The sequence below is a fragment of the Nerophis ophidion genome, linkage group LG21, assembly GCF_033978795.1.
Source record: "Nerophis ophidion isolate RoL-2023_Sa linkage group LG21, RoL_Noph_v1.0, whole genome shotgun sequence".
NCBI lineage: Eukaryota > Metazoa > Chordata > Actinopteri > Syngnathiformes > Syngnathidae > Nerophis > Nerophis ophidion.
Window position 1 is genome coordinate 22,811,661 of NC_084631.1, and position 13,977 is coordinate 22,825,637.

Consider the following 13,977-nt stretch of genomic DNA (forward strand, 5'->3'; position numbering starts at 1 on the left):
CTGATGTGGATTTATTTTGAGTCTGTACGGCCTACAGCATGGTTGTCAAACGTACGGCCCAGCTCGTGAGATGAGTTTGCCAAGTAAAAAAATTCACCTGAAATTTTTGAAGGAAAGAAACGGCTGTTTTAAATGTGAACACTGGATGTCGCAATAGCAATTATTTTTATCTCCGGCCCCGAAATCGCGCATGACTTCAGAGGGGGCGAAGCTATGTTCATGTTAAGATAGAGGCAACATTTTTTTATGTTTGGACACCGTGTACCATTGCTCCTTATTGGTAATAGTATACAAAATGTGGATTGTTACGTTCATGCCTGATTGTCAAAGACGTTGTTGGTAATGTAACCTGTGAGATTTCTACCCGAATAAGTGCTTTTGATAATCTGTTCATTTTGCATTGTACTTTTTTTTGGGTCGCTCATACATATACTGAAATAGCATGTATCCTTGTTTAACTTTGTGGGATTAATGAAATTAGTCCATATTCACAAGTGTTGTTGTTGTAGATGATACTATTTATGTACAGAACAAACCACATGAGAGAATTTAAGTCCCTACCTTTAGTCAAAAGTGATTTATGACCCCCCATAAATCAATGATTTATGACCCTCAAGGTCAAAGGTCAATGATTTATGAGGGGTCAAGTTCAAAGGTTAATGATTTATGAGGGGGTCAAGGTTAAAGGTCAAAGTCAAAGGTCAAAGTCAAAGGTCAGGTTCAAATGTCAAGGTCAAGTGGGTGTGGCTTACCCGGAAGAGGGTGGAGTTAAGACCTGCGGTGGGAGTGGTTAAACCAGGAAGAGGGTGGAGTTTTAAACAGAAAGAGGGCAGAGTTAAGACCTGCGGTGGGAGTGGTTAAACCAGGAAGAGGGTGGAGTTAAGACCTGACAGGGAACAGAGGAGGGTTCAGTTTTTTTAAGAAAGCAATGTCATCTGAGCAGCATGTGACCATATATTTGTTAGTTTAAATGTTTACGATCGTTTGAAACAACTTCCAGATTTCGATGTATTGATGGCTGGGAATGTTACGTGTGGAGATGTGGACACGCACGCACTTCACACACACACACACACACACACACACACACACACACACACACACACACACACACACACACACACACACACACACACACACACACACACACACACACACACACACACACACACACGCAGAGGAGGGGTACAAAAGGGCGGTGTAAGGCTTAGTCATTATTTGGAGCTTTATACGTTAGCGTAAAGACTTTGTTCGATTCGGTCATGATTAGTGAAACGCCTGTTTCGATTTATAAAAATAATAAAACTTACATTGACGCTCCGCAAAAAAGTCGAGTGTTTCTAAATCGTATTCAGATGCCGCCGACCGAGTCTTTGCGTGAGAAATGGGACTTGGCTGCGTACGGGATGGAGGGATCTTTTGGATTTGTATTCAGATACGAAATGGGTGATATCTGCTTATTTCAGCTAAAAGAAAGAAGAGACGGAAGCCCTTTCTCGACATTTTCATCGTTATCTACCGTGGATTGGGAAGTTTTAAGACTGGCAATGCCCGATTTCCTGTGGCGTGATCCTTCACCGGTGGATAAACGCGTAAAAGGAAGCTTGTTTACTTACCCGACGATGGATGAGTTGAATGAGAGAAGAATTCTGTTCAGCGCTACCTGGGAGACGAAATCTTCAGCCTCGGGTCGTTGGTTTTTACGTGCCAGTCTCCGTGCTCCAAAAATCACCGGTACCTATACGGCTCAGTGGACCGAGCCCGATGTCTTTTCCCTGGAGTCTTTCAACGATGAATGCGGGGTGTTTACACCGTTGGTGGTCGTACCCATCGTGGCATGGCGAGAGCGAATGGCGTCGATGAAGGAGAAAATAAACGACTTGTTCCGAAGCAGTCGACAATGGAAAAGCATGCTGACGACGAGAAGAAAGTTGTCCTTTGAGACCACACCCCCGACGGAGGACGAAAGGACCTCCCCCGCTTCAGTTTCAACCAATAACCTTCAAGGAAACACCCCCTCCTCCGACTCGTCCAATACCCTTTGAAAATCATAGCGTTAGTTTGATTGGTCGAGACTTTTTTTTTCGACCCTCCCTATAAAAACAACCCCCACCCTGCAATTTTTTTTTCGACCAGACCATATTGGCTCCCTTTTTTGAACGCACGGATCTCAAACAAGAAAATGGCAAACAAGACCATCAGACGCGTAAAGACCCGTCTTATACCACAGGACGATTTCAAACCATCCGTAAACACGACTGATGAAGCAAACATGGCCGAGATCTTTAACCCTCCTGAAACGACGGCTGGATCGGAGGTGGTGAGCGACGATGAGACGTGTCGCTTCGGCAGATGTTTCTGCAGATGGGGGGTGAAAACCGACAACGCTACGCAGTCTTTGCCAGATGACGATAGGAAGGAGGAGGAAAAGGAGAATGACCTGATCATCATAACACCTCCGCCGTCCCCGCCACCACCCCTGTCACCACCCCTGTCACTCTTGGACCCCCCCGTTGCACATCGATGATGAAACCGATGGGGGGAAGTGGTTGCTTTTCACCAGCACGGTGAAAACGGCCGTGTTTCATCTCCTCAACGAGGCCATCCGCCAGTTCAGGCAGAGCGAATGTTACGGTTGTCGGGTGAACCATCCGAGCCAGAGAAACCACCCGTGCCTGGAACCCTATGAAGAGGACTTTCTCCTGTACAACTACGACGGACTCATCAAGACTCTGCGTACGTCTAAATTCATTCAAGCCATTCAACGCTTGCTGATGCTTCGTCGCATCGAGGCTGAGGATTCAAGGGTCGAATCCTACGCCGACTCTCTGCTGTCTCAACTGAAATCTGAGAGAAATGTCTGGTGGGCCATAGATGACGTGTACAACGAGTTGGTACGGGGTGATGAAACGATTTTGAGACATCTGGATATGGTGACAGAGTGTTGGAATAATTACAAAAAAGATGGGTAATTATTGGAGAAAACTTGTAAACTCTATCGAGAACCACGCTGTTATTTACCCGTTGATTGACGCGATGGAAGCGTATGTTCTAAAACGAGACAAACCTCAAAAACTACAAATTATTCTTGATTATGCCCGCTCTAAGCCTACCTGGGAAGCTACCTGGAAATCCGTTGTCTCTCATGCTTTTGACTTTGACATTTTTGAAACAATTTTGAAGGAATGGTCTAAAGAAAAGTCTTTTCAACCTTCTCCTTATCACGTGTTCATTTTATATGCTCTGTTTGTTGATATGTCGATGTATCGTCTACGATGCGACATCCCCGTCAACGTTTTGTTTGAACTACAAAATCTGCACGAAGCGATTAAATTCACCTACGGTATACCTGTTTTACATCAAACCTTGATTATAGTTTATAGTTTATAGAAAAATTGTTTTAGATTCGCTGTGTGGTGTCCATGAATGAATAAAAACAAACTGTTTTAGATTCATTGTGTTGTTTCCATGAATGAATAAAAGAAATGTGTACCAAGCAACACGAGTTCATTTCTCTTTGTCTTTCCACAATGGAGAAAGCTATGGAAAAAGCATACTATACACCCGCACACCCGGGTAGTTTTGGAGGGGTAGATCGACTCCGTCGAGCTGTGCAGGATGAAACGGGGCAACGTGTCACAAAAGAAAAAGTTCAAGAATATTTAACGGGACAGGACGCCTATACACTCCATAAACCGGTTCGCATTCATTTTCCAAGAAACAGAGTCTTTGTCCCGCGACCTTTAACCCAGTTTCAAGCCGACCTCTGTGACATGCAAGCCTTGGCTGAATATAACGACGGTTATAATTATTTATTAACGGTCATAGATGTATTTTCCAAGAAGGCCTATGTGAGGGTTTTGAGGAGAAAGACGTCCGTGGAGGTGGTTGAATCGTTTCAATCGGTGTTGGGGGAAAGTCAGATTCCTCGCAAACTCCAAACCGACGCGGGAAAAGAATTTTTTAACAAGAGTTTTCAAGCTCTGATGAAGAAACACAATATTGTACATTTTTCTACGGCCAGCGATCTCAAAGCTTCGGTGGTTGAAAGATTTAATCGTACTCTGAAAGGGAGAATGTGGAGATATTTTACAGCCAACAACACCAGGCGCTACCTAGACGTCTTACAAGACTTGGTAAAAAGCTACAATCACGGATATCACAGCAGTATTAAAATGAAACCGGTGGATGTGACTTTGGAAAATACCCCTCAAGTGTTTGAGAATCTCTACGGCTCATTCACAGCATTCAAACGCAAATACAAATTTGCCACGGGAGATATGGTGAGAATATCCAAAGTGAGAGGAGTGTTTGATAAAAAATATGAACAGAGTTTTACAGACGAGGTGTTTACAATAACACGACGTCTCCCTCGATCTCCCCCGGCATACAGACTGAAAGATTTTGACGGTGAAATAATAGAGGGTTCTTTTTACGAAGCCGAGTTGCAGAAAGTAAAAGAGAGCGAGGACAAGCGCTATCATGTGGAGGAAATTCTAAAACGACGTACGGTCGGTGGCAAAAAACAAGTTCTAGTGCACTGGAAAAACTGGCCCGAAAAATTCAACAGTTGGGTGGACGCTGACCTCCTTACAAATGTATAAAACAATCTGATGCCTTTGATGAGCCTCACAGTCTAAAGATCATCGAGCATTATGGATCATTCCTGCAACGAGGGTTTTTACCTCACCTTACCCTCCAACGCCAGCCTCAACGTATTTAAAGAAAACAAAAGTTCCCATTACCAGATAGATTTAAGTCAACATATAGATTTAGCAGGCTCATGGGAGGTGGCCTTAACAGAGATTTCATACCCTCGCTCATGGTATAATGTTTCTAACGGAGCATTTTATGAATGGCTAAAGAGACCAGGATTGCTTTCAGGTCCCACCGGTGACCTGAAAGCAATCCTGGAATGGGGATAGTTTACCGTCAAGAATTGAGAGGGGGATGTTATGAGAACATTACACGATTCATAAATGAACTGAATGAATCTTTACAAAAAATTGACAACGATGTGAGGATAGCCTTTGACGATGTTAAAAAGCGAATCTCCTATCAATCAGGGGGTCAAACTCATTTTCGTTTTTCCCCTTCCCTGGCTTACATCATGGGAGTGAAACCTGGAAAGTGGATCAACTTTGACCGTGGGTCGGCCCCCTATCCCGCGGATATAAACGCCGGTTTCTACCATCTCTACTGTTACAGTGACGTGGTGCGACCTCAGATAGTAGGCGACGCTTATGCTCCTCTTTTGAGAATCGTGAGTGTAGAGGGAGCTTACGGTGAGATTGTCACCAAGTGTTTTAACCCCGCCTACTATTTACCCGTCTCGAAAAATCACATTGAAAACATCAGGGTGGAGATTAAATCTGATCAGAACAAACACGTCGACTTCACCTTTGGAAAGACCATCGCGAAGCTCCACTTTAGACCCGTTAGAAAGTAAAACCAACAACAATGAGAATGAGTCAACCCATGCACGACCCTCTACGTTTAGTGGGTTATTACGAAAGCCAAGTGGGGGGTTCCCTCCCCGGTTTCACAGGTTCACCTGTGATGTACGGGCGTGGGATAGGCTCCGTGTTTTCCAGGTTGTTTCGTTTTGTATCACCTCTGGTGAAAAGAGGTTTTGCCCTGGTCAAACCTCATCTTAAAACAGCGGCAAAAAATATCGCTTCCGACGTATTCAGTCATGCCGTTGGAAAAATGGGTAGTGGGGTACAAGACGGATCAGGAGGAATAATGGTCCTGGCTAGACAACCCCGAAAGAGACCCCCGGGACGACGTCTCTCAACGAGTGGTAAAAAACGCCGTCATCTGGGGAGAAGAAAATCAGTCGGTAAAAGGTTTTCAAAGAGAAGGACCGTCGTTCCCTCACACGATATATTTTAAAAAAAAAAAGAAAAAAGATGGCTCTTTTACATCAAAATTCGGCCGAATGCACGATGGCCGAGCTGGATTTATTTTCAGCTCCTATGACTCAGATGTCTATCGATGATAAATCCTACACAGAAGTCCTACCGCTATCCGCCATCACTGACGGGGGTCCTATTGAATTTTTCATCCCGGGAGAAGGTGAAAAGTACTTGGATCTGAATGACACATTACTTTACCTGCGGGTTAAAATTACCCGCGCCGATGGATCAAATATCCCAAACGACGCCAATGTGGGTCTCATCAATTATCCTCTAAACACCATCTTCAGCCAATGCGACATTATGCTCGGGGAAAGACTGATTTCTCAATCCAGCGCCACACACCCATACAGGGCGATAATTGAAACGCTACTAAACTATTCTGAAGCCACACTCAGAAGTCAATTCTCAGCCGGGTTATTCCACAAAGACACCGGCGGCTCAATAGACTCTATAGAAACAGCGAACGGACCAAACAAAGGACTCAACATCAGAGCCGGTTACACGGCTGAATCTAAAGAGGTTCAGCTACTAGGACCCCTCCACGCAGACATTCTTTTCAGCGAGAGACTCCTTCTCAACTCGGTGGATCTGAGGATCAAACTCACGCGTGCCAGCGACGCCTTTTGTCTCACAGGGGCTGCGGACGGTACTTTCCGTCTGAAAGTGCTGGGTGCCTCTCTCTTCACAAAAAAGGTCACCGTTTCGCCGGCCGTACGATTGGGGCACGCCTCGGCCTTACTCAAAGGAAACGCACTCTACCCTTTGTCACGGGTCAGCGTGAAAACCTACTCTATCCCTGAAAATTCCAGAGTATGCACCCAAGAAAATTTGTTTTTGGGCACGATGCCTAAATACATTGTTTTGGGTATGGTAAATCATGAAGCTTTCACAGGAAGAAGAGATCTCTCACCCTTTAATTTCCAGCATTTTAACGCAGAATACATCACCCTCTGTCACGCGGGAAAACAAATTCCCTCCAAAGCTTTCCAACCACAATTTAACCAGGGGGCTTCGGTCAGAGAGTTTTACAACATGTTTACCGCTACAGGGAGGCATATGAAAGATTTACCTCTGTGCATCAACAGACAAGATTTTGAACGGGGTTATTCGCTGTTTGTGTTCAATCTCAATCCGGGAGAGGACAGCGACGCATTGTCTCGGGTTTCTAATGGCACTTTGAGGTTGGAAATGAGATTCAGAGTACCCTTACCCAACACGGTCACTCTTGTGGTTTACGCATGTTACGATTCTATTTTGGAAATTGATTCCAAACGACAAGTGCTGGTGGATTATTATTGACGACGGAGATGAATAACCATCAACTGGAGAAGCTTCTGCGACGAGTGTTGGGGAATGTTTTCTGTGGTGTATGGGCCTCCGACCAACTCCCCTCACTGACTCGCTCCTTTACCCCACCCTCCTACTTTATCGTCAACACCCACGAAGGACATCGACCGGGGGAGCACTGGTTATCGATGACTCTGGAGGAAGATGGGACCGCCACTTTTTTTGATTCTTATGGATTTTCTCCCGATTTTGATTACTACCCTCGGAGCATCTTGAACTTTTTGGAAAATCGTTCTGACCGTATATTGTACCACAACCTACAGCTTCAACACCCTTTGTCCACAGTGTGCGGTCAACACTGCGTTTATTATCTGCACCATCGATTTTGCGGACTGTCTTTTGAACAAGTTTTGTCTTTATACACAGATGATGTAGTAAAAAATGATCTTGAAGCATATACCCTGGTTAAAAAAATTCAATGTTGTACTAGCACGAATAAGAATAATAGTAGTCGTTGTGGCGTACAAGACGTCTGTTGTTTAGAAACTTTTTTGAACCGTTGAAATGAAATGAAAATGCTGTACACACTGCGTTTGATGAATAAAAAAACATTTTATTGAAACAAGAGTTTTGTCATCATTCATTCAAGGTTTAACCAATGTGGGGACAATGTCACTTTTCTACCTCTTCTTTTCCTCTCGGGGGATAGAAATGTTTCTTTTTCCACCCATTCTGATTCAAACTCTCCATCCGCTTTCAGACGTCTGTATTGATCTCGTGCTCTGGGGTTATGAATGGTCGATGTGGGGACATTTAGCTCCGTCAACGCTGTTAAAAATTTTCTCCAACCCTCAGGCGTGCGGGTCTGTGGATTTTTGGACCGTTGCATCAGGTGTTTCAGTAAATCGATCATATGAGATCCCTGCACCGGTGTACCGTTTTGAACAAACTCTCCTTTAGAGGTCCACCCCTTATCATTCTCGGATAATTTTTTCATAATGTACTCGGCGTTGTTACGGTCGCGTCGGGGGAGGATTTTCAGAACTTCGATCATCGTGACATCCTTTGACCCCCCGCCAGTATTCCGAGGTTTATCCTCCGGTTTATCCATCGGTTTATCCTCTGGTTTATCCTCCGGTTTATCCTCAGAGTCATTCCATGGTTCACCCCGCAAATCCTTGTGTAAAGTCAGAGTCATCCTTTTCTCCTCCCGTTGCCCCTGCTTCAACAGGCCGAGATATCTCTGCAGCAGGGTATCGTATATTTTTATTCTTTCATGAGGATTCATTCCGGGTTCGTTTAAGACGGCTCTCATTTTAACATCTAGATCATCCTCCGCCGAGTCTCTGATGGTCGGCTCCGGGCGAGTCAGACGATTTAATTGTTGGGGGGATAGGAGAAACATTTTTTGAGCCTTTTTCATCTTCAACCTTTTCCGCTCAATCCACCGATAAGATTCCCTATAAACGGTACGACGGTGGCCAGTAAGGGTAGAAGAAAACCACCCGACTGTTTCATCAGAGTCTGGCGTTTGCGTTTCAGTCCAGTCCTTTTATCAGCCAGCAGTCGGATGATTTTCTTTTGTTTTTTAAGCTGAGCAAATTGAGACGGTGATAAGGGCACATTACCCTTCAGAATGTTCAAAGCAATTTCACACAGCGTCTGGATAAAGTCTGGTGAGCCGTGACTCAGAATATCTCGACGTTTTTGTGGTGTGGCATGGTACAGAGCTTTTAACATGGGACCGTTCCTCTTTACACGCTTTGACATTATGTTTTTGGCACGTAGACAACGGGCCACTGGTGCGGAAGCACGCCCGACCTCACTCTGTATTGTTCTGGACAGAAAGGTGTCAGGTCGACCAATAAATAGCCATGAGCATCCAAAGTAGCATCCGCAAAACTTTCCAAGAAAAAACTTTTTTGTGCGGGGAACATTTGCTGTGCCAACACGTTAATCTGCAATCTGTCCCGCGGATTCTTAAACAGTATCATATAATTACAGTTTAAGCTAATGGTGCGTGAAAATTTTCCCTGATGAAAAACATTCTGGGTCAGCATCATAACGCTCATATTTCTATGATGTCTATACTGCGTGAAAATTTTAACCACTTCGGGGTGATTTGAGGCTTGAAAAATAACATCGTCCAAAATCACCAAATGGGTCTGATCGTCCGGAAACAAGTTTTCATCTTCAAAGGAATCAGGCAGTCCTTCAACAAATTTTATTTTTTTATTCATCTTTTTTAATTCAGCATACATGGGTTGGAAAGATGTATAAATCCACACAATGTTGTCGGGTATAGAATTCATGACGTGTTCACAATTTTCCAATACACATTTTACAAAAAAAGTCTTTCCGCAACCACTAGGTCCTACAACCAGGCATGAAAAAGGTGTATGAAATCTGGGATCAAAGTCTACTCGTTCCATTTTTTCCATTTCCTCTCTAATACCCGAAAGGTAAAGTTTTCCCGTCGGGAAAGAGACGTCTTTTGTCATACACCACTCGAAACTTTTTTTCGAAAGACGAGTTATTTAAAAGGAACCCCCTTTTATCACGAACAATTTGATGATGAGGGGTGTAGATCGCACCTGTTTTGTCTTCCTCCAGATAGCCCTCCACCAAATCTTTAACGCTGTCAAAGTTGACCCTCTCACAACACTCGCGGGTTTGAGTGATTCCTTTGGCACGCAGCACAGTTTTTTTACCCTGCAGGGTATGGTAGGCATAACTCTTTGGACCGGCGGAGACGAATTCGTGAATGCTGTCTCCTCCCAACTCATCCGTCAAATCGCCTAGATAGGACCCCGTCTCCAGAGAAACTTCCCCCTCGTTTACCGTGTAGATTAAACTATCGGTGTCTGTGTAAAGAACTCTCTCTTGCAACCCCTCTAGGTAACCGTACATTTTCAAACGTGCGTAAGCGGTGGTAAAAGCAGCGACAAATACATTATTTGTGTTACCGGGAAGCACCACGCTGTTTTTACTGTATTGCCATTGCACCATAGCAATTTGCTCGTTGAGAAAGGAAAAATATTCAACTTGATATTTTCCTGAAAATACAAAGTCGAAAAATACTTCACTTTTTCTCACCAAGGTGGTCTGAGTTCTATTGCACCTCTCCGCAAACTTTCCCCAAAGGCTGTTTAAACAGAGTTTTGACATTTGTCTCTTGGCAGGGTTGGGTTCGATTTTTTCAGCATCCAGCTGTATTCCCTGATTTTCACGATATTCACGAATGTACTTTTCCCTGCTTTCTGCATCGACGGCTTCTTTGGGATACCCTGAAGCTTCTTGCTTACCCTTTAGGAAAGTTTGAACATAACCCGTAAAAACGGTTTCGCTCCGTTCTTCAAAGTGCCACACCTCCGTAATCTTACCGACTCTGTATCCCAACTGTAAAGCTTTGTTGAATTCGAGCGTGACCCAGACTCCCGTCAATGCCCTTCCTTCCTCATCATGTTCGCAGGGTTCCTGCTGGTTATTGTTTTCTGCGCATGTGCGGCAAAGTGTAAACACTAGTTTACCCTTGACCGTTCTGTAGGGTAGCACAGGGAAATAGAGACCTCGAGGAGGGTGAACAACGGCTCTGACCAGACCGAAATAGTTTCCAACATCGTCAAAATCCGTGTGGATGATGACAGGATGACCCAGGGGGTAAGGAAATGCGCTGTTGACGTACGGGTAGAGAGAGGTGACATCCTCATACAATACACGCTGGTTCTCACCCGCCGTGTGCCTCAAGCAAAAGGCGCTTGTCCTACCTCCATAAAGAGCGTCTCGAGGCATGAGAGGTGCGGGGTAATTGCGTGTTTTGAGAAAGTCTATTACCCTAGGGTTTGATTTTTTCATTTCATTCCACTCGTGCTCTCTGATGACGATGATGTTGACCTTGTGGTCACGCTTTAACGCTTTCATTTTTTTCTCGGTAGCCTTGTGCAACTCCTCGAACGGTGTGTTTGTCAAAGGGCATACAGCACCGGGTTCGAAACACGTCGGGCATCCGTGATAAAAACACCCCTGAAATTCCCAGACGAATGGTTTGCCACCGATTATAGCAAACCCATCCACAAAGTATGCCCCCATCTGTTTTTCGCCTTTGTTTAAAGCATGCTGAATGAAAATACCACGACGATGCGACTCCCATTCTAACCATTGGATGCTGGTGTGTGAGTATTTTTTACACAACCCTCGGTAGTTATCCGGGGAAGGTATGGCTAGAGAACGCGGCTCGAGGAAATTAGTCACAAACACCTTCATGCAGGCCGAGGCTATGGTGATACGGGAGAAGGGGTCAACACCCGTCTCGCTCGTAAACTCGGCTCTAAATTTGATGCAACCCTCACGAAGAACATTGACGTCGTTTTTACAGTAGTGTACCGCTTGTTTTTGAAAATCAAAGACCTCGCTTTTCTCATTTTGATACCACGTCTCAAACTTGGTGCGTTCAACAGGTGTCATGCGTTCTACACCGTAATTGCTGATTGCGGGGTATTTTCCGACATAATTTAAATGTTCCTCCGAACTAAATTTGTGAGGAAAATACCCCTTGGACCAGCAATCACCGAGTCCTAACGCTTTTGGCATAGCGCTAAGCGGCATGGTAAGGAAGGAAAGCGAGTCAATGTATTTTTGCAAAAAATCAGGGTCTTTAAAACAGAGAACTTTACTCCCCTGCATGATAATTAAGGGTGCTATACCCAGCCGTACCATGCCTCTCAGAATCAAGTAACCGTCAAATCCTCTCGAATTGTGGGCTATAAATGTAGATTTAAGATAACGAGGTTTCCTGAAATGATTGAGGAAAACTGTAACACAATCCAGTCCAAAAGCACACCACTCTTCTCCTTGCAGCGTCTTGGTACAGACTAGAAAGGGAATGTGAGTGTGATTGTCATCGACAAACGTCTCAAAATCATAGAATATGATATTATCATTGTGGTTTACTTCACGTGGTTGGGGTTGTATATAGCAAAGATGTCGTGTTTCAGGTGTCTCTGAGTCACTGCGAGGTAGCTCTTCTTTACATATTTGACATTTTAACTTAGGGCACGTGTGTTTAGCGATACCTGTAGCCACAGGTACATCGTAAAATAGGTTGCATTTAAGGCATTTCTTTCGCCGATCGCAGTTGCTGACGAGTTTTTCCATAACCCGGTGTTTTACCCTGTGTCTGAGGAGACATGCAGGAGAACGACACCACATGTTGCAATCCCTGCAAAGCACAGTTTTCCCCTCTATTTTTACACACCCGTTTTGTGTACAGACCAAGCAATAGCCGTCGCATTTGTGTCTGTCGGGTTTGTCGTACCCTTGGTAACAGTAGTGACAAACGTGCGGTTTTGACAAAAAACCTTTAATGTTAATGATACCGCTGTAATGATTCTGAGATAAATACAGATACAACGGATTTTCTGATTTGGGGTAATCCGTCTCGAACCGTGAGAGGGGTCGTTGGCCCTCTTCTCTGTACAGTATGACAATTTTACGACGTACCACTTTTTCAAATTCACGAATATGACTGAAAGTGACGGAAGTCTGTTCGTCTAAGCCCGCTTTTCTCTGTATTTTTTCAGCCTCCGCCACAGCCTGGCTATCTGTAAATTCAGGATGTAACAGACTTGCTAGGCTAATGGCAAAACATAGTTGATTATTCGAGTTTAATGGATTGTAAAGATAACGAGCTTTTTTTCTGCGGATTTCATGTTCCAAAAGGGTTTCGATTTTTCTTCTTACACCACCTCGAGGGTTATGTATCACCTGGACCATCACCTGTATTTCTTCATCGTTCAATATTTCAACGTTTGATTGTACCAACAGATCTAACACATCTTGAAAAGCATTCATCACAGCCCCGGCATCGTTTCGAAATGTAAATGAAGTGTGTTGATTTGCACTTTCACCGGATAACTCCAATTGAATGATATCGTCGGGTCTAGCTTCCTTAGTTACCATCTGTGTCAGCTTTTTAAGGCTCCCCAAGACTCCGCGGTAAAATGTGGCGTAATCTGTTACATCGTTGTTTTGAGGAAAAGTTAAAACGCTGGATAGTTGTATATTGTTGAATGTTTCCCTCCTCAAGACATTTACCCCATCACCCCTCTGGGTCTCATTTGAAATTGATTGGTCAGCCGTTTACGGTTGGTTCTGCATGACCCCCACCACCTCCGAAAAATCCAAACATTCCCCCGAGGGTGTCGCCCCTCCCAACACCTCGTGATGCTGTGTAGAGGCTTGTGTGTTTGTGTTTGAATTTAACACATTAATATCATCTTGCAAAGACGGATCATCGTTTGGTTCCCATTCTATCTGGTTGTTTGGATCTAAATGATGATTACAAACGTCTTCATCTTCTTCAATAACTACATCTAATTCAGATGGAACTACACCCATTATATTTCTCTAAAGAAAAAAAAGAAAAAATAATTTGAATGGAACAGATATAACAAACCAGTATGTATCAAATCATGTCTGCCATCTTCATGAGAGTGCGAGCCAGTATACGATAGTACTGTTTCAGCCTTCTTCTGTTTCTATCATGTTTGTCGAGCTGGCGGGCGCATCTACGCTTCCTCCTGCGTTTGTTGCCTGTGGAAAAAAAAAAAAAAAAAAAAAAAAAAAAAAATTAATATATACCGGCTTTAACCACATGTGGCGCTGTCATCTCCACTCATGCAAGCATAGCCGGAAACAACCGCCCACCTCCGGAATCAGTCCCCGCCCATTCCCCTTAGGCGCGAAATTCATTTGAGCGAAAGACATTGGA

General features: G+C 44.2%; 2 protein-coding genes across 4 annotated transcripts in view; one reads left to right on the forward strand and one right to left on the reverse strand.

The window, feature by feature from the left end:
* lrrc71 (leucine rich repeat containing 71) overlaps positions 1-13,977 on the forward strand; it is a 39,401-nt gene that overhangs the window by 13,294 nt on the left and 12,130 nt on the right. The window contains exon 15 of one of the 2 annotated variants that reach the window (XM_061882187.1): positions 1,467-3,771. The exons of the other annotated variant lie outside the window; for it this stretch is intronic. Coding sequence (XP_061738171.1) covers positions 1,467-1,570 — 104 coding nt within the window. The 3' untranslated portion in view covers positions 1,571-3,771. Of the gene's footprint in view, positions 1-1,466; positions 3,772-13,977 lie in introns of those variants that run through there. 2 annotated transcript variants of the gene reach the window in all.
* The window catches only part of LOC133539891 (uncharacterized), a 5,713-nt gene continuing 1,157 nt past the window's right edge, over positions 9,422-13,977 (reverse strand). For both annotated transcript variants that reach the window (XM_061882185.1, XM_061882183.1), the window contains exon 6: positions 9,422-13,799. In XM_061882185.1, the coding sequence (XP_061738169.1) occupies positions 13,672-13,799 (128 nt within the window). In that variant the 3' untranslated portion in view covers positions 9,422-13,671. The remainder of the gene's footprint in view (positions 13,800-13,977) is intronic.